The 24,143-nt window shown below is 61.2% G+C and overlaps 2 protein-coding genes across 3 annotated transcripts in view; one reads left to right on the forward strand and one right to left on the reverse strand.

Moving 5' to 3' along the window:
- LOC100227341 (dedicator of cytokinesis protein 2) overlaps positions 1-24,143 on the forward strand; it is a 46,143-nt gene that overhangs the window by 9,231 nt on the left and 12,769 nt on the right. For both annotated transcript variants that reach the window (XM_072927867.1, XM_072927868.1), the window contains exons 18-28: positions 2,109-2,298; positions 3,424-3,521; positions 3,636-3,725; positions 3,930-4,030; positions 5,508-5,642; positions 8,347-8,458; positions 9,121-9,191; positions 9,508-9,614; positions 9,759-9,886; positions 10,704-10,754; positions 11,391-11,486. In XM_072927867.1, coding sequence (XP_072783968.1) covers positions 2,109-2,298; positions 3,424-3,521; positions 3,636-3,725; positions 3,930-4,030; positions 5,508-5,642; positions 8,347-8,458; positions 9,121-9,191; positions 9,508-9,614; positions 9,759-9,886; positions 10,704-10,754; positions 11,391-11,486 — 1,179 coding nt within the window. The remainder of the gene's footprint in view (positions 1-2,108; positions 2,299-3,423; positions 3,522-3,635; positions 3,726-3,929; positions 4,031-5,507; positions 5,643-8,346; positions 8,459-9,120; positions 9,192-9,507; positions 9,615-9,758; positions 9,887-10,703; positions 10,755-11,390; positions 11,487-24,143) is intronic.
- LOC115494793 (uncharacterized) lies at positions 12,453-19,270 on the reverse strand. The gene is made up of 3 exons (XM_030270290.4): positions 17,852-19,270; positions 15,018-15,092; positions 12,453-12,867 (listed from the first exon to the last, which is right to left on the reverse strand). The coding sequence occupies exons 1-3, from the start codon at positions 19,138-19,140 to the stop codon at positions 12,648-12,650; spliced, it is 1,584 nt and encodes a 527-aa protein (XP_030126150.4). The 5' UTR covers positions 19,141-19,270; the 3' UTR covers positions 12,453-12,647.

Consider the following 24,143-nt stretch of genomic DNA (forward strand, 5'->3'; position numbering starts at 1 on the left):
ACGTACCCAAAGTCCCCGAGGCTTTGCGGTGCCTCCCCGCTGTCCTCGCTGTCCTTGGTGGCACACAGCATCTCCAATCCCCGTGCTGCTCCTTTGGAATGACAAGTTTTGTTCGGGAGGAGGTGATTTAAGCCTTTGTGACGGGCAGGGAACGTCCCCGTGGTGTGGCTGCGCTTCACCTGATTTCACCAGCCCTGGCACCGCTCGGGTTTGCTCCCAGAGAGTGGAAGGGAGGCAAAATCGCTGTTCATTGGGGAAAAAACGCTGTCAGCTTTAATCTGAAGGTCTCCTGAAGGCGCTGCCCCCTTACCTGGTGTCCCCTCCCCAGACTGGCATCGCTGTGACCAGAGGAATGGGAGGCACAAGTTGGTCCCCGCTGCCACGGCGAGCTCTGGGCTCTTCCCTGTGTGTTGAGACCTTCTGGGGTCCCTTTTGGGGTCCCTTTTGGGGTCCCTTCTGGGGTCATGGAGCTCCAGTGTCCCTGGATGGGGGGGTCACCTTCTCCCCTGGGCTGCTGCATGGGAGTGGTCTCTGATTTTGGCAACGTGACCACAGTTTCTCCAGGCAGAGCCACGTCCCTCCCCAAATCTGCCTTTTTTTGGGATGAGACAACCTGCTCCTGCCTGCTGTGGCATTCCAGGACGGGGACAGACCACGCTGTTCCTCCCTGAGGCTCCTGCACATTTGAAATCATTATTATGTCCCTCCACCCTGCTTTATTTTTGGGTAAAAGACCCAAATTCTTTAACTGCTGCCATGGCCCTCGGCGCTGGCCCTGGTCCCTGCCTCTTTGGGGACTGTCCCCTCCACAGCAGCAGCACTGAGCACCTTTGGGACGTGCCATTGCTGGCTTTGGCAGTGAGATCAAACCTCCCACACCTCCCTGCTAGGAGAACAAACCCCCCAAACCTCCCTTCTGGGTCTGTGCTCCCCTCAGAGAGCTGTCCCTGCCCTCCTGAACCTCTCCCTGCAGGCACGGGGGGCTGAATTCTGGGAGTCAGAAGCTATTTCATCTTTTTGTCTCTGCTTGCCAGAGGAATGTGAGTGAAGGGCTTTCAGCTGCTCAGACCTCTTGATCTCCAGCTGCTCTGAGCTCCAGACAGTTTTTCCCTGCGTGGGCACAGCCCTGGGAAGGAGCACAGGCTCTAGATGTGTCCTGGAAAGGAAAATCCAGCAGCAAACAGCTCTGTCACCTCCATCCCACCTTCAGCACCTTCACCATCACCCTGCCAGGCTGCAGGCAGGGAAGGGTGGATGTCTGTGAGCTGCAGCCTGGCTGCCTGGCTCTGCTCAGCCCCCACATCCCAGGCTGGCCAACGAGCAGGGAAAGTCACTCAGAGTCACCCCAGTGAGTCCTCCTGCACGGAACATTTCCACCCTACAGCAGGGGACACAGAAAAAGGCTGGTTTGTGGCTGTGGAGGCCCTGGCGTGCCCATAGAGGGTGACAGCGATGTGGGACTGGCTGTCCTGGACACTTGGGTGGTGTCCTGCCCCATGTCAGTGTCCTACTGCATGTCCATCCCTGCAGAAGTGTTGAATTTCCAGCCTCAGACTCCTCTTGGTCACTCTTGTCCTGTCCCTGTCACTGTCGAGGCAGGATGGGAATGAGAAGACTCTGACCAGAAGCTGCTGAGAGTAAAACTCAGATTTATTCATAATACACTGCTCATTTATACAGAGCTTTGTGAGGACCAAATCCACTTGTTCTGAAGTGAAAACCATTTAAAGCATTGGTGTACAGTGCTTGATGCACAGTGATAGAACTTACCTATAAACAATGTGAGAAACAAGAGAGATAAAGAATTATTTACATTCTCTCCAGCTCTTTTCCAGGCTTCTGCCTGGCTAGAAACTCTTGTTTCTCTCTTTGACTGAATCTGAGTCCCACATGTCCCCACTGTGGGACAGATGGGGTTTGGTGGCTCCCCCAGCCGATTGTCCCAGCTGAGCAGGGTCCCTCAGGGAGCACCTTTGTGGGATTGATGGGCACCCAGGGGTGGGATGAGGGTGCTGTGTGGTGGGATCCACCAGCCATGGGGTCAGAACCGAGCCCCTGGGGCCAACCCCATCACCGCGGGGCTCCGGTTGTCACCTTGTGCCCTGCAGGGTGACAGCAAGAAGCTGGAGGATGCCAGCGTGTACCTGTCCCTGCCCTCGGAGCGGAACCTGTCGGAATCCAAACTCCTCTCTGGTTCCTCCTTCCGTGTGAGCGGGGCCACGCCGGCTTTGGCCGTGTCCAGCCGGGACAGCTTCCAAATCTCCACTCTGGTCTGCTCCACCAAGCTGACCCAGAATGGTGAGTCCTGGTTCCCCACGGCGGGGGCGGTGGGGCTGTGTCCCCTCCCTGGTGGACTAAATTTGGGATATTTGGCTCTCCAGTGTTCCTCACGCTGGGACAGGGAGCTGAGGGCAGTGGGGGCAGTGATGCTCAGTCGCTGTTTGGCCGTGGTCAGGATGGCCAAGGCTGTTCCTGGGGAGATCAGCTCCATCTGGGCATTTTGGGGGGCTGCCATCCACGGGAGAGGAGCAACAGCGAGTGGAATTCCCACTTGAATGTTGTCGGAATCTGTGGGTATTGGTGATTCCAGGATTGTAGAAAGTCTCTGTCTGTCAGCCCCATTGCCAAAGAAGAAGCCATAATTGGTCTGTGCTGGTTTCAAGGTTGTTTATTCTGTTTATCTCTAACATGTTCTGCTGCCCTGCCGCAGCTCTGTCCTGCAGGGCAGCGTGTGGGGCTCTGCCCTCAGTGGGATGTTACAAACATTAAATACCACAAACTACCTGTGCTGGATTTACAATAACGTGCCAATATCTGTCACCTACGTTGGACAGTGTGTCCCCAGCCTAAACCAACAGAAAAATGCCAACACCACAGTGAAACATGGAGGGCATGAAGAAGGAGAAAAAGGACAAGACACACCCAATTCCTCCATCTTGTCCCCTTTGGACCCCTAATCTAGAATCCTAAAATTTTACTTTTGCACCTGTGCCACACTTAATTATTACTCTTATCAAACACTCAAAGCTTGCAATTCATCCTGTAAGATTGAAAACTCTTTTCCATGGACAGAGATCACAGCCAGTGTCTCTGGGGGCTCTGTCCAGGGGGGTTCCTGACCCCTGCCAGGGTCCCAGGGCAGCCAGGGCAGCCAGAGGGAAGCCCTGGATTCCCACAGGCACTGTGGTTTGGTGTGCAGGGCTCAGGGATGAGGCTGCTCCATTAATCCCTTTGCTGCATCCCAGTTTTGTCTGCCACAGCCACGACCTCTTTAAAGCTTGTGCTGTATGGCCCTGGCATCAGGGGGTCTCAGCGCTGTGTGAGGGGGATCTGGCTGCTCCTGGGCATGGGGGAGCTGGGGTTGGTGACATTGGGGTCTGACAGCGAGTGCTCAGTGCTGAGTGCCCCATTCCTCCTGCCCAGTGAACCTTCTGGGGCTGCTGAAGTGGCGCTCCAAGCCCAGCCTGCTCTGTGGCAACCTCCAGAAGCTGATGAACGTGGATGGAGGGGAGGTCATCAAGGTACGGCCAGGATTTGCTCCCCCACCTCTCTCCCTGGGCCCCATGCCCAGCAGCGGGGTCTTGGGCTGTGCTGGGATCAACCCTCGAGCCCCCACAGCCCCCGTGTCCCCCCAGTTCCTGCAGGACACGCTGGATGCCCTGTTCTCCATCATGATGGAGCACTCAGACACCGATGTCTACGACACCCTCGTGTTTGACGCCCTGGTGAGCAGAACCTGTGTGGGTCTGAGCCCCCCCAGTGCAGGGTGGGCACTGGTTGGACTGGGGCAATGGGATTTGCTGGGCTGAGTGACCCAGCAGAGGGCAGGGCTGGGTTCTGGGGGACGCTGCCCCTCTGGGGGACAATCCCAGCGTTGTTCAAAGGGTGGGTCAGGGTGGCTGAGCTGTGTCCCTGCCTGCTGCCCTCAGGTTTTCATCGTGAGGCTGGTGGCTGACAGAAAGTTCCAGCATTTCAACACGGTCCTGGAGGCCTACATCCGCCAGCACTTCAGCGCCACGCTCGCATACAAGTGTGTCCCTGGGGCTACGGCAGCGGGAGGGACAGCTGGGACAGCTGGGACAGGGAAGGGACAGGGAAGAGACAGTGCTGGGACAGTGCTGGGACAGTGCTGGGACACTGCTGGGACAGCTGGGACAGCTGGGACACTGCTGGGACAGGGAAGGGACAGGGAAGGGACAGTGCTGGGACAGCTGGGACACTGCTGGGACAGGGAAGGGACAGTGCTGGGACAGCTGGGACAGCTGGGACACTGCTGGGACAGGGAAGGGACAGGGAAGGGACAGCTGGGACAGCTGGGACACTGCTGGGACAGGGAAGGGACAGGGAAGGGACAGCTGGGACACTGCTGGGACACTGCTGGGACAGTGCTGGGACAGTGCTGGGACAGCTGGGACAGGGAAGGGACAGTGCTGGGACAGCTGGAATGGGGCTGGGACAGTGGGGACAGGGGGGACAGGGCTGGGACAGGGAAGGGACAGTGCTGGGACAGCTGGGATGGGGCTGGGACAGTGCTGGGACAGGGAAGGGACAGTGCTGGGACAGCTGGAATGGGATTGGGACAGTGCTGGGACAGCCAGGATGGGGCTGGGACAGGAAAGGGACAATGCTGGGACAGCTGGGATGGGGCTGGGACAGTGCTGGGATGGGGCTGGGACAGTGCTGGGACAGCCAGGATGGGGCAGGGACAATGCTGGGACAGCTGGAATGGGATTGGGACAGTGCTGGGACAGCCAGGATGGGGCTGGGACAGGGAAGGGACAGGGAAGGGACAGGGAAGGGACAGCTGGAATGGGATTGGGACAGTGCTGGGACAGCCAGGATGGGGCTGGGACACTGCTGGGACAGGGAAGGGACAGGGCTGGGATGGGGCTGGGACAGTGGGGACAGGAGGGACAGGGCTGGGACAGCTGGAATGGGGCTGGGACAACACTGGGACAGGGAAGGGACAGTTCTGAGACAGCTGGAATGGGGCTGGGATGGGACTGGGACAGCGGGGACAGGGGGGACAGGGCTGGGACAGGGAAGGGACAGTGCTGGGACATCTGGGATGGGGCTGGGACAGCCAGGATGGGGCTGGGACAGGGCTGGGATGGGGCTGGGACAGCCGGGACACTGCTGGGACAGGGAAGGGAAAGTGGTGGGACAGCTGGGATGGGACAGGGAAGGGACAGTGCTGGGACAGGGCTAGGACAGGGAGGGACAGGGCTGGGATGGGGCAGGGACTGTGGGGACAGGGAGGGACAGGGCTGGGACAGCGGGGACAGGGGGGACAGGGCTGGGACAGCTGGGACAGCTGGAATGGGGCTGGGACAGTGCTGGGATGGGGCTGTGACAGTGGGGACAGGGGGGACAGGGCTGGGACAGCGGGGACAGGGAGGGACAGCTGGAATGGGATTGGGACAGTGCTGGGACATCTGGGATGGGGCTTTGACAGTGGGGACAGGGAGGGACAGGGCTGGAACACCCACAGCCAACCCTCCCCGCAGGAAGCTGCTGTCGGTGCTGACCCAGGCCGTGGAGCAGGCGGGCCGGGGGGAGCCCTGCGAGTCCCTGCCGGGCACCTTCAAGGCCCTGGAGTACATCTTCAAATTCATCCTCCGCTCCCGCAGCCTCTTTGCCCAGTGAGTGCTCCCAGTGCTCCCAGTGCTCCCAGTGCTCCCAGTGCTCCCAGTGCCCCCAGTGCCTCCCAGTGCCCCCAGTGCTCCCAGTGCCCCCAGTGCTCCCAGTGCTGCCAGTGCTCCCAGTGCCTCCCAGTGCTCCCAGTGCTCCCAGTGCTCCCAGTGCTCCCAGTGCTCCCAGTGCTCCCAGTGCCCCCAGTGCCTCCCAGTGCTCCCAGGGCTCCCAGTGCTCCCAGTGCCTCCCAGTGCTGCCAGTGCTCCCAGTGCCCGCAGTGCCCCCAGTGCTCCCAGTGCTCCCAGTGCCCCCAGTGCTCCCAGTGCTGCCAGTGCTGCCAGTGCTCCCAGTGCTCCCAGTGCCCCCTGTGCTCCCAGTGCTCCCAGGGCTCCCAGTGCTCCCAGTGCTCCCAGTGCTCCCAGTGCCCCCCAGTGCTCCCAGGGCTCCCAGTGCTCCCAGTGCCTCCCAGGGCTCCCAGTTCAGCCCAGTGCCTCCCAGTGCCTCCCAGGGCTCCCAGTTCAGCCCAGTGCCTCCCAGTGCTCCCAGTGCTCCCAGTGCCCCCAGTGCTCCCAGTGCCTCCCAGTGCTCCCAGTGCCTCCCAGTGCCTCCCAGTGCTCCCAGTGCCTCCCAGTGCTCCCAGTGCTGGCAGTGCTCCCAGTGCCTCCCAGTGCTCCCAGTGCTCCCAGTGCTCCCAGTGCCCCCAGTGCTCCCAGTGCTCCCAGTGCTCCCAGTGCTCCCAGTGCCCTCAGTGCCCCCAGTGCCCCCAGTTCCTCCCAGTGCTCCCAGTGCTCCCAGTGCTCCCAGTGCCTGCCAGTGCTCCCAGTGCTCCCAGTGCTCCCAGTGCTCCCAGTGCCTCCCAGGGCTCCCAGTGCTCCCAGTGCTCCCAGTGCCATGTGCCAGCGCCCTGCTGGCTGTGGGGTCCCTGCCCCACAGTGACCCTCTGCCCCACAGTGACCCTCTGCCCCACAATGTCCCTGCCCCACAGTGTCCCTGCCCCACAGTGTCCCTGCCCCACAGTGACTCTGCCCCACAGTGACCCTGCCCCACAGTGACCCTGCCCCACAGTGACCCTGCCCCACAGTGACCCTCTGCCCCACAGTGACCTCTTCCCCACAGTGTCCCTGCCCTACAGTGACCCTGCCCTACAGACCCTGCCCCACAGTGACCCTGCCCCACAGTGACCCTCTGCCCCACAGTGTCCCTGCCCCACAGTGACTCTGCCCCACAGTGTCCCTGCCCCACAGTGTCCCTGCCCCACAGTGTCCCTGCCCCACAGTGACTCTGCCCCACAGTGACTCTGCCCCACAGTGACCCTGCCCCACAGTGACCCTGCCCCACAGTGTCCCTGCCCCACAGTGACCTTCTGCCCCACAGTGACCCTGCCCCACAGTGGCCCTGCCCCACACTGACCCTCTGCCCCACAATGTCCCTGCCCCACAGTGTCCCTGCCCCACAGTGACCCTGCCCTACAGTGACCCTCTGCCCCACAGTGCCCCTGCCCCACAGCCACCCCTGACAGGGAGTTTTCAATGAGCTCCTAAAATCCTCCCACGGAGGTGACATCCCACCCACCCCACGGAGGTGACAGCCCCCCCAGTGTCCCCACAAGCCTGGTGTCACTCGTTCCCCGTTCACATCCCAGTCTGGCTGATGGACAAACACCCCTCCCCTGGGCTGGCGTGGGAGAGGAGGAAATCAGAGCTCTGATGTTCCTCTTTTGTTCCACCAAAAGCTGAATTGTCCCGAGGGAGCAGCGAGGTGGGCACTGAGGAACCCCCTCCACGCACACATGGCACGGGGTGGGCACTGCTGGCACCAGGAGCAGTGGGATCACCCCATTGCCAGCAGTGTGGTTCAGCAGACAGCTGGTTTTGGGGGCATGAGGGTTTTGCCTCCTCCACCACCCCAAACCCAGGGTGTGTTGGGGTCCCTGTGCCCCCCAGCACTGTCACACCTCACTTTGCCCCACCCTGGGGTCTGAGCCTGTCTATCCTTGCCTCTTCCACCCCTTCCCTGCAAGGATGATTGAGGCTTGTCCCCAACTTTGGGACACCTCCCTGTGTCCCCTCAGCGCCCCAATGGCACCGTGGTGATGTCTGGCCCTTGCTGCTTCCTCCTTGCTGCTTCCTCTGGCTGCTTCTCCTTTTTAGCCACCGCTGAGGGTGGCAAAACTTTCCCTGCCACTGCTCATTGCCCCCTGTGGATTTTCAGGCCAGGGGCTTGGAGCAACCCATGGCAGGGGTTGGGACTGGATGGGTTTCAAGGGCCCTTCCAGCCCAAACTTGTCCATAATTCCAGGATTTCCTTTCCTAGCTGGTGGCTGGATAATTTTTCCTGCCAATTCTTGGTGTCAGTGATGGGGGAATTGCCTCAAAAGTGCCCATTCCTGTGCTCACACCTCAGCTTTGCACATCCCATGGTTAAAATTCCCTCATTCAGTTTGCTCTGAGGGGGGCTGGAGGGCTCAGGAGGTTCCTGCTCAGGTGGGATGGGGCTGAGCTGCTTAGAGAGGGTTTTGGGCTGCAGAATCATGGAAAAGAGGCTTTTTTTAAGAAGAAAAAATGAATTTTTGTGTCTGTGGACGTGGTGGGGCAGTGGCTGTGGCAGTGCCAGGGGTCACCCCTAGATCCAAACGTTGTGAACTGGGATGCCAGGGAGGGTGTGTGGCGTGGTGACAGCGTGGTGACAGCACAGTGACCCTGGCCACTGCAGGCTCTACGAGGGGAAGGAGGTGGCCGAGTTCCAGCACTCCCTGCAGAGGTTCTTCCTCGCCCTGAACCAGCTGATGGCGTCCCCGCTGGAGGGTCCCACACTGCTGTCCCAGGTAGGGGTGGGGCAGCACTGGGAGGGCTCAGCTGTGCTGTGAGGTGGCAGGGAGGGTGCCCAGGCCAGGCACCGGCTGTCCCCAAGCTGGGGTGACACTGTGCTGCTGTGTCTGTGCTCGTTTTTGGGGTGACGCTGTCCATCCTGTGTGCAGAGCTCGGGAGGAGCTGCCACCCTGTGTGCTGCCTCTCTGTCCCCAGGGTCCCTCCTGGTGCACCCTGAGACCCCAAACCCTGTCCCCAGGGTCCCCCCAGGTCCCCAGGGTCCCTCCTCATGCACTCTGAGACCCTCAGCCCCTGTCCCCAGAGTCCCCTGACCCCAGGGTCCCCCTCCCCTGTCCCCAGGGTCCCTCCTTGTGCACCCTGAGACCCCCAGCCCCTGTCCCCAGAGTCCCTCCTCATGCACCCTGAGACCCCCAGCCCCTGTCCCCAGGATCCCCCCTCGTGCGCCCTGAGACCCCCAGGCCCTGTCCCCAGGGTCCCCTGTCCCCAGGGTCCCCCCATTGTGCACCCTGAAACCCCAAGCCCCCATCCCCAGAGTCCCCTGTCCCCAGGGTCCCCCTCCTGTCCCCAGGGTCCCTCCTGGTGCACCCTGAGACTCCCAGCCCCTGTCCCCAGGGCTCTGGGGGCCCTGTTTGAAGGCAGCTCTGCGGTGTCTCTGCAGGGAGCAGCTCTGAAGTATCTGCCCTCCATCCTCGACGACGTGTTTGGGATCTTTGACTCCTCCACTCTGGGGTAGGGTCCCTGTGTCCCCACCCTGTGTCCTGCCCAGCAGCTGCCACCGCCACCTCTGTCCCTGCACCCAGCGCAGCGCTGAGGGCAAGGGCAGGCAGGGGGGTCTGGCATCACCTCCTGATCCCCTTCCCAGTGCAAAAATGGCAGAGTTCTGCTCAGTTTATCAGCTGCCTGTGCTTGGGCAGGGCTGAGCCTGAGAACTCGGCCCTAGCTGGGTTCCTTTTGGGGAACTGCCCCATCGAGGGGGTCCCCCCACCCACCAGCCCCATCCTGAGCAGGACCTGGAGCTCCTGCTGTCACTGCTGTCCTATGGCAGGGCCATCCTGCGGGATTTTGTGGGGAAGCTGCTGCCCCAGCGCCTGCTGAAGCAGAAGCTGCAATCCCTGAGTGACATTGCCACCAGCAGAGCCTTCCAGTCCCACGGTGAGATGGGTCCTGCTGGCACTGCCTTGCTGAGCTCCCCCAGAGGCCATGGCACAGGCTGGGACCCCTCCTCTGCCTCGTGCCCGGGGTGGCACCACAATTGGGGACAATTCCCTCATGCCCATGCCCCCCTGTGCCCCGCAGAGTGCCGGGAGCTGGTGCTGCAGGCGGCCCTGCCCATCCTGCAGGAGCTGATCCAGGCAGGGGAGGAGGAGGACGCCTGCATCCAGCTGCTCAGCAGCATCCTGGAAGTGCTGTGCCAGGCCCAGAAGGTAAATCAGGAATCTGTGACCCAGCCAAACCCCTCTCAGTGGGGTTCAGCACCAGTTCCTGGTCAGGATATTGGGGGTGTCACCGTCCCAGCAGGGTGGGACACAAACCTGGTGCTTTCCACCTCAGCATGTTTCTGCTGGGTTGTCTGACATCCACACGAGTGGGGAAGGGATGACACCGACCTGAGGGTGGTGGGGACATCACCAGCTCTGCAGGGCTGGGAGGGAGGGAGGAAGAAATCGAGGGGAGGGAAGAAGGTGAGGGCACATCGATAATGGATGGTGGAAGATCTGGAGAGACATTTTGTGGTATTGGCCAATTGTCTACTGGCAAACCGACCAAGAGGGTTGAGAATGGCTTTTCTGGATTTGAATAAGTCAAACAAATGTTATCCAAGCCTGATGCATTGGCCAAGGTCACTCAAACATTGGGTTTTGGTTTGATTTATGGGCTGGATCACGTTATTTAAGGCAAACAATGAAGTAATAAGGCATAAGTATGATATTTGATTTAGTTTAATATTTTTCTTTGGTTTCCTTTCTGATTCAAGGCACTTTTTCTTTTTTCTCTTTTCCCAATTCTATTTTGGGACAGGCCAAACGTAATTAAAATTTCAATGGCCTTATACCTGATATGAAATCCTGCTGGTCAGTGATTACCGGTCAGCCCCTGGGCAGTATCACACTCCAAAAGGAAGAGTGATGGCTCCAAACACGAGGCAGGGACATGGTGGGCACCCACCCACCCAAATGTGGCCCGTCTGGGATGGGCTGGGGCCATTCCTGGGGGTCTCATCTCTGTTTCTGGTGATTGCAGAGCGCAGAGGGGCTGCGAGCGCGGCACAAGGACCGTGGGGACGTGGAGCTGGTGAGTGTCCCTGCAGCAGCACGGCACTTTGGGAATGCTCAGGGCTCTGTGCTCTGCCTTTTCAGGGCCTTCCTCTCTGTTCCTGCCCTCCCTGGATGCTCAGGGGTCCCTCCTGGGGGCTTGGGAGGTTCAGGTGTCCCACCTGCAGTGCAGTGACTGGTGCTGTGGCAGCTGAGCTGGACACTGTGTGCTGGGAGGGTGAGGTGGTTCTTTAACCCCCACAGCACCAGGAAGCCCAGGAATGGGCTGGAAAGCTCAGAAATTGTGGAGAAATGTCTCATGGACTTTTAAACCTGAAGTAGCCTTTATGGAGAGTGTGGTGGGGCGCTCTGGGGCGAGGATTTTGCTCTTGCTTCAACCCCATGAGAGCTGAACCCACCTTTACCTGCCCAGCGCCATGCCCATCATGCTCAGCCATCCTTGGCTGTCCCCATTGTCCCCAGCTGGGTGGCCACCATGCCAGGGAGGCACACAGAGATCCCAAATCCCGTATTTATACAGGAGCACATTGCCCTGCTCTGACTCCAGCTCCATTCCCGTGTCACCACCCCAGTGCCACCCAGAAGGAGCCAAGCTGGGACACATCCCACAGCTGGGACACGCCCTGCCATGGCCCTGCCACCTCTTCCCTTGCAGGCACAGGTGAAGAAGCACATCCAGATGGTCCTGGAGCAGCTGCTCCACACAGTTAACCGCAGGGTGATCGTGCTGGAGCGGGAGAACCCGCTGAGGGTGAGTCCCGCTGCGCCGCTCCCCTTCGGGTCACACGGGGGATATGTCACTGATTTTGGGGGGCTGGGTGTGTGTGAATGGCTCTGCTCCTCGCCAGCCCTGCTGCCAGGACCCAGCAGGGTGGGGATGGATGCCGGGGAAGTGCCCGGGGGGATGCAGGGGGAAGTGGAACCGTGCTGGGTTCCTGCTGGAGTAGGGGTGAGTGGGTTTGGGGGTGCAGAGGTGTAGAAAAAGCTGGTTGGGGAGCAGAGAAGGGTTTGGGCCACGTTATCTGGAGAACAAGCTGCCAAACACAGCGAGCCGCCGCGGTTTTACACGCCAAAAACATGTGAGCAGCACGCTGGGCACACGCCAAGGGAGGGGGAGAGAGCCGGGGCCACCGGGGGTTCGGGCTCTTCTTTGGGGACATGGTGACAAACCCAGGGCTGCAGTGCGGTTTAGGGTGGGCGATGAGCCGTGTTGGTGTGTGTGGTGGGAGCTGGGAGCGGGGAATTGCCGTGCCGTGCCGTACCGTGCCGTACCGTGCTGTGCCGTACCGTGCCATACCGTGCCGTACCGTGCCATACCGTCCATCATCCATCCATCCATCATCCATCCATCATCCATCCATCATCCATCCATCATCCATCCATCATCCATCCATCCATCCATCATCCATCCATCCATCCATCATCCATCCATCCATCCATCCATCATCCATCCATCATCCATCCATCCATCCATCCATCATCCATCCATCCATCCATCCATCATCCATCCATCATCCATCCATCATCCATCCATCATCCATCCATCCATCCATCCATCCATCCATCATCCATCATCCATCCATCATCCATCCATCCATCCATCCATCATCCATCCATCCATCCATCATCCATCATCCAGGGAAATCCAGGGAAACAACCTCTTCCCCCTCCTCATTCTCACCCTCCTGGCGAACAGAAGCTCACAGGCGGGAGAGGATTAACAAAAATAGCGTCTCCTGGGAATTTATTGAATTCTCCTTCACTCCAGCACTGCTCCCTCGCCCTTCCCACCCCCGAGCTCCCCGGCCTTCAGCGGAATGGTTGAAAATAGAAACGCTGGTGCTGCCCAAACCCCACCGTGGAGGGAGGGGAGGTGGGCAGGGGGGCAGCGCTGGCACGGTGCCCCCCGGGCTCACAGGAACCAGAAGCATTTGCGGCGGGATTTCTTCACGTCCAGCTTTGCCGGCAGCCTCGGCACGGGTGAGGGCTCCTGCTGGGGGGGTGAGGGGGTCCCCGCCGCCCCCAGAGCCACCCCCAGAGCCGCCGGGGGGGAGCTCGGCCCCGTGTCACCCTCGATGTGGCTCAGCACCCGCTGGAAGCGACCCTCCTGCTGTCGGAAATCGTGCTCCACGCTGCGGCAGCGGGACCGAGGGGACCGTGTCAGGGGGCAGCGTGGCATCCCCTTGTCACAGCCCCCCCAGCTGCCACTGCCCCCCGCTTGCCACGGCCCCCCATCTGCCATGGCCCCTGGTACCCCAAACACCGCCCCTGGTACCCCAAACACCGCCCCTGGTACCCCAAAACAGCCCCCGGGGAGCTCAGTGTCCCCAAACAGCCCCCGGGGAGCTCAGTGTCCCCAAAACAGCCCCCGAGGAGCTCAGTGTCCCCAACAGAGCACACAGGGAGCTCAGTGTCCCCAAAACAGCCCCCGAGGAGCTCAGTGTCCCCAAAATAGCCCCTGAGGAGCTCAGGGTCCCCAAACAGCCCCCGGGGAGCTCAGTGTCCCCAAACAGCCCCCGGGGAGCTCAGTGTCCCCAAAACAGACCCCGAGGAGCTCAGTGTCCCCAACAGAGCACACAGGGAGCTCAGTGTCCCCAACAGAGCACACGGGGAGCTCAGTGTCCCCAAAACAGCCCCCGGGGAGCTCAGTGTCCCCAAACAGCCTCAGGGGAGCTCAGTGTCCTCAACAGGGCACACAGGGAGCTCAGTGTCCCCAAACAGCCCCAAGGGAGCTCAGTGTCCCCAAAACAGCCCCCGGTGTCCCCGCAGCCCCCTCAGTGTCCCCGCATCCCTCAGTGTCCCCAAAACAGCCCCCGGTGTCCCTGCACCCCTCAGTGTCCCTGCAGCCCCCGGTGTCCCTGCAGCCCCCGATGTCCCTGAAGCTTTGGTGTCCCCGCATCCCTCAGTGTCCCCGCATCCCCCCGAGGTGCGGGCTGGCTGCTGGCAGCCACGTGCTGCGATGTCCCCTCCCAGGGAAATCGCCTCAATCTCCTCACAGCAGCCACGTCCCATCTCATCAGCGCGGTGCCACCCGGTGTGCCCGGGAATGTGCACATGGCACTGCCACCCCGCACACGGGGAGCCCCCCAGCTGCTGACACCTCCTGTCACCTCCTGTCACCTCCCCTGGCGAGGACAAGAGTGTCCCAGCCACTTCTAGAGAAAAGGGTGAGGGGTGCAGCACAGGGAGAGGCCTCAACTCCCCTGCAGTGACACAAGGAAGGGTTGGCACCGCCGTGGGATGGGACAGACAGGTCTGATCCCCTCCATGGGCCATCCCTGGGGTCTGCTGCTGGGGGTGCTGCCCCTTGTCCCTCACCTGTGTCCCCCCAGAGCCTCTCCTCATCCCATGGGTGGTGGCAAAAGCCACAGCGAGTCCCCAGTGGGAGCCTGGCTGTCCAGGGAGCCACCTCCCCCAGATGTGACATTGTGCTGCTGCCACACTGCTGCAGACAGGCTCGTCAGGCCTAATTAGACTAAAATCCCCCAAGGAGTGGGGAGCAAGTGGGTGTGGGGAGCAGGAGCGCTGAGGCAGCACCGCCACTGAGCGCAGGGACACCAGGGGACCCCCCAGCCGGGCACCCCCAGCCTGAGGTGCCCCAAGGAGGGGGCACAGTGCTCACAGAGGGTGGCAGGGCAGTGGCACATGTGCACTGTGGTGATCAGGCACTACAGAGCTACACCATGTCCTACTAACAGCAAAAGGGGGACACAGCTGGCCAGCCACCTGCACTGCAGAGGGACAGCCAGAGGGACAGAAGGACACCCAGGGCTGCCTGGAAGGGCAGCAAGCTTTAGCAAAGCTGCAATCCTCCCAGTTCCCCCTCAGATGATGCTGGGAGGGCACGAGATGCCTTTTCCTACACACCAAATGGGGTCTGAGGAGAAGGCAGCAGAGGAAGGGGCTTCCAGAGCCCAGGCCTGTGTTCCCAAAGCTCAGCGAGGGGCAGGAACCCATCTGCAGCCTCTGTGCAGAGCTGCACGGGGACAGCAGGATGCAGCCTGCATTTGGAGCAAGAGAGGCTTCCCCAATAGATTGTTGGTGCAGGAGATAAATGCTCTGCCATCCTGCCAGGGCAGCCCCTTCCAGATGCTGCTCCTCCATGGAGATCACCCTGGCTGATCCTCATCTGCGAGGGCTGAGTGACAGCCCAGACACCCAAAAGCGCTCTGTGTGTGGTGTCCCCAACACGGGGACAACCTTGTCACCCTCCCTCCTGCCTCACAGCCAGGGGAGAAGTCTGGGGGTGCAGGGGATGCTCGGAGCCAGGGCTGGCCCTCACCTGTAGATGATGCAGGCACAGTCCCGGCACGTCCCGCAGTTGGCGATGTCCTGCCCGGTCCGGTACGAGTGTCGCCTGGGACAGAGATGTGACATGAGCTTGGACACCTGCTCTGGGTCTGTCTGTGTCCCCTGCTGCCCCTCCAGCAGCCAGGAGCAGGACTGTCCTCCCTGGAGCCCAGCTCCTTTTCTTCCTGGGATTCAGACCCTCTTGTCCCTGTATCTCCTGAATCCCACCCCCTTTCCTCTCTGGGATCCATCTCCTCCCTGGATCCCAGCTCCTTTCCTCTCTGGGATCCATCTCCTCTCCTCCCTGCATCCCAGCTCCTTTTCTTCCTGGGATCCATCTCCTCTCCTCCCTGCATCCCAGCTCCTTTTCTTCCTGGGATTTAGACCCTCTTGACCCTGTATCTCCTCCCTGGATCCCCCCCCTTTCCTCTCTGGGATCCATCTCCTCCCTGGATCCCAGTTTCTTTTCTTCCTGGGATTCAGACCCTCTTGTCCCTGTATTTCCTGAATCCCAGCTCCTCTTCCTCTCTGGGATCCATCTCCTCCCTGGATCTCAGTTCCTCTTCCTCTCTGGGATCCATCTCCTCCCTGCATCCCAGCTCCTTTTCTTTCTGGGATTCAGACCCTCTTGTCCCTGTATCTCCTGAATCCCAGCTCCTCTTCCTCTCTGGGATCCATCTCCTCTCCTCCCTGGATCCCAGCTCCTTTTCTCCTTGGGATTCAGACCCTCTTGTCCCTGTATCTCCTGAATCCCACCCCCTTTCCTCTCTGGGATCCATCTCCTCCCTGGATCCCAGCTCCTCTTCCTCTCTGGGATCCATCTCCTCCCTGAATCCCACCCCCTTTCCTCTCTGGGATCCATCTCCTCTCCTCCCTGGATCTCAGTTCCTCTTCCTCTCTGGGATCCATCTCCTCTCCTCCCTGGATCCCAGCTCCTTTTCTCTTTGGGATTCAGACCCTCTTGTCCCTGTATCTTCTGAATCCCAGCTCCTCTTCCTCTCTGGGATCCATCTCCTCCCTGGATCCCAGCTCCTCTTCCTTTCTGGGATCCATCTCCTCCCTGGATCCCAGCTCCTTTTCCTCTCTGGGATCCATCTCCTCTCCTCCCTGGATCCCACCCCCTTTCCTCTCTGGGATCCATCTCCTCCCTGGATCTCAGTTCCTCTTCCTCTCTGGGATCCATCTCCTCTCCTCCCTGGATCCCCCCCTTTCCTCTCTGGGATCCAGCCCCTCTCCACCCCTGTGACCCCAATTAACACCAAGCCAGGCGCTTCTCTGATGGGATCACACCAGTGCAGGGCACAGTGGCATCTCCCAACCCTTCCTGCTGTGTCCTGCCCTCCCCTCCCTATCCCAAACCTCATCCCAAGGGTCCCCACGCCTGCAGCCCCCAGGTCACCTCACACCTCCCCACACCTGGTGCCAGGGAGGGAGCACAGGGCACACGGTGCTGCCCTGGCAGATGGGCACAGGGAGATGTTCCAGGCTAATGCTCCTTCTGCTCTGCCCAAAATGAGCCCTGTGAATGCTGTTGGTCCCTTTGGGACCCCTTTTCTCCATGTCTCCATTGCCCCTTCAGGGCTGTGGATTTTGGGGGCACAGCTGAAAGAACACGTCCCACATACACCTCACATTTCCCCGTTGAAATCTTCCTCCTGTTACTCGACCTTGACCACGGTTGTTCTCAGCCCTCAGAAACTGGGTCTGTTAATGCACCAAATTACACATTGCAATGGGGATTTATTCTGCCAGCACCTGAATTAGATCATGAGGTCCTTTATACAGACATATATATATATATGTGGTAGGTAAATGTGTATGTGCCTGTGGCGTTGTACAACAACCCCCCTCTGCTGGGAGAGCTCATCCTGGGATAGTATTTCACGTTTTACATATAAAAATTCTTGTGGGATGTTGCTGGTGGTCAGTGCCAGGATGTCTCAGGGCTGGTGGCCCTGCTCTGGTGTGCAGTGGGCACAGGGGATGTGACCTGTGGCAAACGAGGCTCTGCTGTTCTGCAGGATAAGGACACCAGGAGAATGTTTTATGTGATTTTCTATCCCTGGATTTCCTGTCTCTGGGCATCTTTTGTTGCTTATTTGTAATAGTAAACAGAGTTGAGGTCTTAATTAAGCACTGCCAGTGCTCCAGGGGTGGCACAGGGGCAACAGCCAAAGGCATCTGATTTAACAGCTGGATCCCAGAAATCTCAGGCATCAGGAACAAGCCCCAGGGATGGTACAGGAGATGCCAGGCCCAGCACCTCTGGGGGGTTTGTTGGTTGCCCTCGTGTGAGATGAGTTTGGAGCATTTCAGATTAAGACCTAGAAGACCTTCCTCAATTTGGCAGATCTGCCTGGAGGGCCAAGGAATGCTGGCCTGGGGATAATTCCCTGCCCCTTGGAGCAGCTCCTGAGCAGCAGGGCAGGATGGGGGTGCTGGGCACCTCCCCGGGGTGCAGCCAAACCCATCAAGAGGGCACCAGCCGCTGGATTTGTGCCAAAGGTGCCTCCGTGGATGGGGCAGGGATGTGGTGCCTGGCTAAGCCATTGGGATGTGACATTCTAGATCCCTGCTCCCAGTGCCCAGTGGAGAAATCAGCTGCAGCACCCCCTCACACCCCACACCTGCACCCCTGGGCACCGTGGGCACACGAGACCTTGGCACCAACACGAGGAGCCACACTCAGGTGGACAGCAGCTCCGAGTTTCTCAGAGGGGAACACCCCAAGGAGGCAGCAGCACCCAAATTTCTGTCAGGGTCTCTCATCCTCCATCCCCAACCCTCACGGACATTGTCCCCACAGCTCTGTCCCCTCCTACTCACCCATCCCGCTGCGCCTCCTTCTTCTCCAGGTCCTGGATGACATCCAGCAGCACCCGGATGGTTTGCTGGCTGGTCTCCAGCACCCCTTCCAGGGACTGCAGCTGGGAATGCAGGTCCCCCTGCTCCCCGGGCCCTCGGGGGGGCTGTCCCTGAGATGTCCGGCCGTCCTCATCCCTCGCCGGTGCTCCCACCGGCCCCTTGGCCACCACCACCAGCTGCAGAAGGTCCTGGACGGGGTGTGGCGTGTCCGTCTCCTGGGTGGCTCTGTGGGGCTGTCCGTGCCGGGGGGTCTCTGCTGTCCCCACGCTGGTGTCCTGTGGGGCTGTGGCCAGTGGCTCCGTGGGTCCTGCCCAGCCGTGCCAACCCGGAGCTGGCGGGGCACAGCAGGGTCCCCCACGGAACGTGGCACAAAGCTGGTGCTGGGGTGACGGGTGGTCCCGCGTGGGGTTGCCCTGAGCTGGCTGTCCCCTGAGGAGTCCCTGCGTGTCCTGGCCGTGGGGCAGGGTCCTCTCCGAGCCGCTCCGACCGAGCCCCCGCTGCTCACCGGGTGGCCGGGGCTGGCCGCAGGGCACGGAGGCGGGGCGGGGGGTGACACCGTGGTCACCCCGAGGGTTCCCCCGGAGCTGGGCACGGAGCTGGGCACGGACCGGGGGTGGCGGGCAGGGCTCGGGGGTGCAGCTTTGCAGCGGAGGGGCGCAGCGGGCAGCGGGGCAACCCCGGTAAGGGGGAGGGGGGTCCCTGGGTGGTGGCGGCGGAGGTGTGCGCTGCACCTTTGCGTGCTGGGCGAGCACCACGGGGCCATCGCGGGTGGGGAGATCACCGGGGACCCGCGTGGGCAGCACGGCCGGTGGTAGTAGCGCATCCTCCGCCACATCGCAGACGCTCTTGCTGCGGGGCTGGGGGGCCGGGAAGGGTTTCTGGAGGCTGGGCGAGGTCTGGATGGCGGCGCTCATGCACATCTTCCTGGGCATGGGCAGCGTCAGCGAGCCCGGCTGCGCCTGGGGCCAGCTGCGCCGGGAGGCACGGAGAGCCGCCGGCTCAGGGGGGTCCCTGGGGGGCGGAGAGGCACGTAGGGTGTTGTGACCGGGGCCGGTCGCGGACTCGGGTGGGGTGCCGGCATCCACCAGGTCCTTGAAGCGGACCTGCTGCGTGCGGTTGCGGCGGCGCTTGAGGCGGCTCTCGATGTCGGGCGAGTCGCGGTTGAGCAGCACCGAGCGCACCGTCATGGCTTTCTCCTGGCTGCCCTCGCCCCCGGGGGCCGCACCGGGCACGGGCTCACGGCTGACCATGGTGCTGCGGCGGGGCGAGAGGGGCCGAGCACCGGCGGCCGGAGCCTTGGGAGGTTGGGGCGGCGGGCAGCTTCATCCCGAGCCGCCACGGACCGGGGATAGTTGGTGGGATGTGGGCGAGGGGTCTCCGGGCATGCTGCCCGCCGCCCGCCCCTACAGCCCCCGGCACGCCGCCCCGACAGCCGTGCCCGGTACCGCGGCTCCCCGCCGGTGCCCGCAGCCCATCATCCCGCCGTGCCCTCCCGTGGCTCCCGGACCTGCGGGGACAAAGAGAGGTGCGTCAGAACCGGCCACGCCACCGCGGCCCCCGAGGACACGAGTGTCCCCGTGGAAGTGCCGGCCTCTCCCAGCTCGGCCCCGGCATCAGCAAACGCGAAGAGACAGGCTTTGATGTGCGGCGCTGCCTCCTCAGCACAAAGGGAGAAGGGAAAAGAAAGCCCTTTAGCATAAACACGTTCCGAGTTCGCAGCTCAAATCAAGCAGAAGCGGTTGGTAAAAATAGCTTTGCCTCGTTGGTTGGTGCCTCCTCGTGTGCGGGGTGCGGGCAGGGCAGGGCAGGGCCGTGAGGGACGGACAGACGGACATGGGACACCCGCCGGACACGGGCACAGCTCTGCGGGGCATGGGCAAGGCGTGGGGCACCCACCCAGAACGGGACACGGAGGGGTGGGCATGGGATGTGTCCTGCCGAGGGCATGGCCAGGGTGACACAGGGGACGTGTCACGCGTGGTTGTGGCCGGACTGGGCACCAGAGGTGCTGGCTGGGGGACCAGCTGTGTGAGCAGTGGCGAGGCAGTGGCTTGGGGACACGGAGTCACTTCAGACACGTGGGAGAGAGCAGGAGGGAGAAGCTTCAGTGAGGCAGGACCCGGGCTCACAGCGGGGATTGCACCCGGCTAGATCCCCATTCCTGCCATCGTTCCCGCATGGCTCTGCAGGGCTCCTCCTCCCCACACCCGCAAGGGGAATCCCTCCTCTGCCCTGTCCCAGACGTACCCCCAGCACCCCGTGCCCACTGTGCCCCCCCCAGCCCATCCCACTGCCCGGGCACCAGGAGCAGGGGGCACAGCGGGAGCCCTGCTGGGATATCCCGGAGCCCCAAAACCAGAGATTCCAACCGCAGCGAGCAGTGGTTTGGCTTTGTCGCACCCGACCGCAGCTCCCGCAGTGTCCCCGCACCCCCTCGCTGGCTCCGGACGGACAGACGGCTCAGACACCTGGAGCAGCAGCCCGGAATCCCCGGTGGTGGCACAACCGAACTTCCAGCGCTGCCTGCCGGTGCCCCGTGCCCCCGGAGCTCTCAATGCCCACCCTGTGCCCACCCCAGCCCCGCACATCCCGCTCCGTGCCTTCGGGATGCTGCTCCATACTTCCCTACCCGAGCTTGGAGCCGTGCCCAGACACCCGGAGATGTCTGCGAGGCAGGACCAGACGGCGATGGGATGGGGCTCCTCGTTAGTATGGACAGCAACAGGCGGAGGAACGAGCTGCAGCCAGAGCAGCAAGTCCTCGCTTCCTGCATCACCACATCCCTCCTGGCACGGCCCACGGGCACCCACGCTGGCCTGGGGTATCCGTGCCATCCTCAGCCACCCCTGTCACAGGCATGGGGTCAGCTCTCTCCTTGTGCCACCAGAGTTTGGTGTCCCTGGCAGCATCCTCAGCTGTGCTGTGCCAGGGAGGGCAACACAGGGCAGAGGGAGCTGCTGGGCACATCTCCGTGCCAGCCTGATCCAGAGGGATCCTTAACGGGGCCTCACCGGAGCTCCCTCGGCCTTCCCCGAACCACCAGGAGATCAGAGACGAGCCACAAGGACAGAGGGAAGCCTATAAATTATACATGGAGCAGCTCCGGTTGGGAACGGCTCTGAGGATGTCAAACAGCCACGCCAGGACCCTCCCACCCATCCCTGGGTTTTCTCTGTGCTGCTGTTGGATTTAGTGCTGTCTGCTCCGAGTGTGGGGAATGAGTCCAGCTGTGGGGCAGGAGCAGGATGGTGCCATCTAGGCTCTGATGAACTCTCCCTGAACCTGAGGAACCTGCTCTGCTCGTGGCTCCAAAGGATGTCTCAGATGCATCTGGCACCCAGCGCTCTTCAAGCACATTTATTGAGCAGTGGTGCTCAGCACCCCAATCCTGAGGCTGCTGGAGCCCCTCCAAGTTCCTGAGCCCACCATAGCCCCTTCCAAAGTCTACTCCAACAGGACCCCAAGGCTGTGGTCGCTCTTCCCTCCAGGACAGACCTGTGCAAACCCCTCGAGGCCAAAGCAGGAGCCCTGATGCTCCACGCTGATGGACATTGGGGTCATCCTTGGAGTGGTCATTGGATAGATACCTCAGGAGAGCCCAGTGGGTGGGACAGGGAGCCACAGAGCCCTGCAGGGCAATCTGGGGGATGCAGGAGGGCTGGAACCACCCAGGGGATGCGTTTGGTGCTTGAGTGATCCCCTCTGAAGGAGGGCAGCATGAAGCAGCCAGGCCGGTCAGCGCGGGGCTGAGGAGAACACGGCTCATCAAACCCATTTGCTGCCGGCCTTGATGAGGTTCCAAGTTTGGTCAGTGGAGGTAAAAGCCTCGGCAGAGCAGGCTCAGATTACTGTGAGGCATTTGACATTTCAACAAAGAAAGCAGGATGATCCCAAAAGCAGAGCAGCACACTTTAAGTGGGTTAAAACCAGCAAACCAACACCTCTCTGCTCAGAACCGGCCCTGACCACAGAGGGAAACTGAGGAAAGGGGAGAAAATGAAGAGCCAGGAAGGAAAAAGGACAGCTCAGAGGAAGGCAAAGGCTGTGCAGGATGAGGCTCTGAGTGGCAGCTCCGAGCTCCGTTCATGGCAGCTGGAAATGCATGTTGGCAGGTCAGGGAAACAACTTCCTTGAAAAGCCAGGCCAGCTGGCACAGGAACAGCTTGGAAAGGTTCTGCACAGTGGTGGACCCTCCATCTCAGCGATTTTTTAAGGTCTGAGTGTTTTTCTCCTCTGGTTCCTAGGAGAATTCCAGGCCCATGGATAAGGTGAGACAGTAGGTCGCATGGGTGATGGAGAGGTGACAGCAGGTGATGCCAATGTGACATGCCATGAGTTCTGCAGCAGTGGGTTCTGCTGGATGCTCGCAGAGTTAGGAACGATCTCTCCTCCTCTGAGTGACCCCAGGAGCTGAGGAATATCAGGAATCTCTTCTCATGGCCACCCCTCAGCCAGCCCCAGCACTGGGTTCCTCTGGCCAGCGCTGATGGGGGGTGAATTTTGTGATTAAAAGACACTAAACCTGCTGGTTTTGCTTCCTGGGACACATCTCTGATGGAGCTCAGAGGTCAGAGCCCTGCTGCATGCTGCCCTGTCAGGAATGTCACCTGCCAGCTTCAGCCCTTTCTCCACCTCTCCTCTCCCTCACCCTTGCCAGTAACACCGTGGAAAAGGGAAAAACGGAGCAGACACATAAATCTTCTCCTCAGGACACAGGAAGCTGGGAGATGAGATTTATGAGGGAGGAAGTCAGATTCTCCTGGAACCACAGAGGAGAGACGTGAATGACCCGGCTCTGCTCGCAAGGTAGAGCCTTTGTGGGGCAACAGAGGGGCAGGAAGCAGCTCATGACACATCATCCACAGCAGAGCCCAATCCTGCCTTGGCTCTGGGAGGACTCGAGGCGTTTGTTCTCAGATCAGAGCATGTGTGGGATTTGAGGATGGAGGACTTGGAGCAGCTCCTCGGGCAGATTGCACACCCGAAATCTCCAGCTCGAAGCCAGCTCATGCCCTGCCCTCTTGGAGGCTCTTCCAGAACCCACTTGCTGGGAGCCTCCCAGACCTTCTCGTTTCCTGTGGGCACTTAATCACAGCCCGTTTTTATCCAACTGTACCCGTGCCAACGGAGCGCTTCTGCACCAGCAGCTCTTCTCCCCCTCGCTGCTCGGCCCTCGTGGTCCCCAGCAAGGAGAAACCCCTTCCCAGTGCTCCACGAGCCCAGCTCAGCTGCTGTCCCCAAGGCCAGCTCCCCATGTCCCCGATGGACCTCGCAGTGCCTGTCCCCTCCCTCTCAGCAGTGCTTCAGGCTCTGCTCCAGCACCGCTGTGGTTCCCCCTGAGGACACAGGAGCTGTCCCTGCCACCAGGGCCGTGCCTGGGGTGGCTGTGCCCCTCAATCCCCCACCGAGTATCACCCAGGGGCTCTGGGAGTGGGTGAGTCCCAGGGCGAGCAGAGCTCCAGAGCCGAGGGCTCAGCACTCATCCCTATGTAGGTCACTGGCTGTGCGGGGACATTAGTCACCCTCCCAGCCACAGGGCCCAGCAGAAGGTTCTGGCACCCAGCCTGGCCAGAACCCACCTCCCCACGGCACCAGCACCCACGGGCTCCTCTCTGGGGTCACCGAGGCTCCTGGCTGGCCTGGCCACACGTGCCCATGGAAGGGACGGGGACGGGCAATGAGGAGCGAGATGCGGATGCTGCTGCAGATGGAGCTGCACACGGCCAGTGAGATGCGAGTACAAAGCCTCTGCACGAGCCTTCAGAAGCTGCAGGAGCCAAATGGTTCCTCTGTCTCCCGTGGATGCTAATACGGCTGTCGTGGCAGTGGTGGCTCTGTTCTCTGTGCTACCTGCCGGCGTTCCCACCTCTCTGCCAGGCACAGGAGCTTTGCTCTCGCTCTTTAATGAGATGTGAAGAGTAGAGTGACCTGCCTGGGGGAGCACGGGCAGAGCTGGTGGAGCGGGAGCAGCTCGGGAGGAGTTTGTTCCATGTCCTGAGGCGTCCCTGCTCTCACCCGTGGAGGAGCAGGCGAGTGTTCCTGGAGCTCGTCTGTGGTTCAGTGCCACCCCTGGGGCTGCAGGAGAGACCACCCAGGAGGAAGAACATCCTGCTCAGCTCCTTCCTCCCCAGTGAACGGGGTAAGGGCAACACCATCCTCCTCCGAGCCATGGGGATGCCCTGTGTGCTCCACGGACCTGGGAAAATTCTTGTGATGGAGATCCAGCCCAGAGAGCTCAGCCGGTGCCCAGCAC

This window comes from Taeniopygia guttata, chromosome 4, assembly GCF_048771995.1.
Source record: "Taeniopygia guttata chromosome 4, bTaeGut7.mat, whole genome shotgun sequence".
NCBI classification, from domain to species: Eukaryota; Metazoa; Chordata; class Aves; order Passeriformes; family Estrildidae; genus Taeniopygia; species Taeniopygia guttata.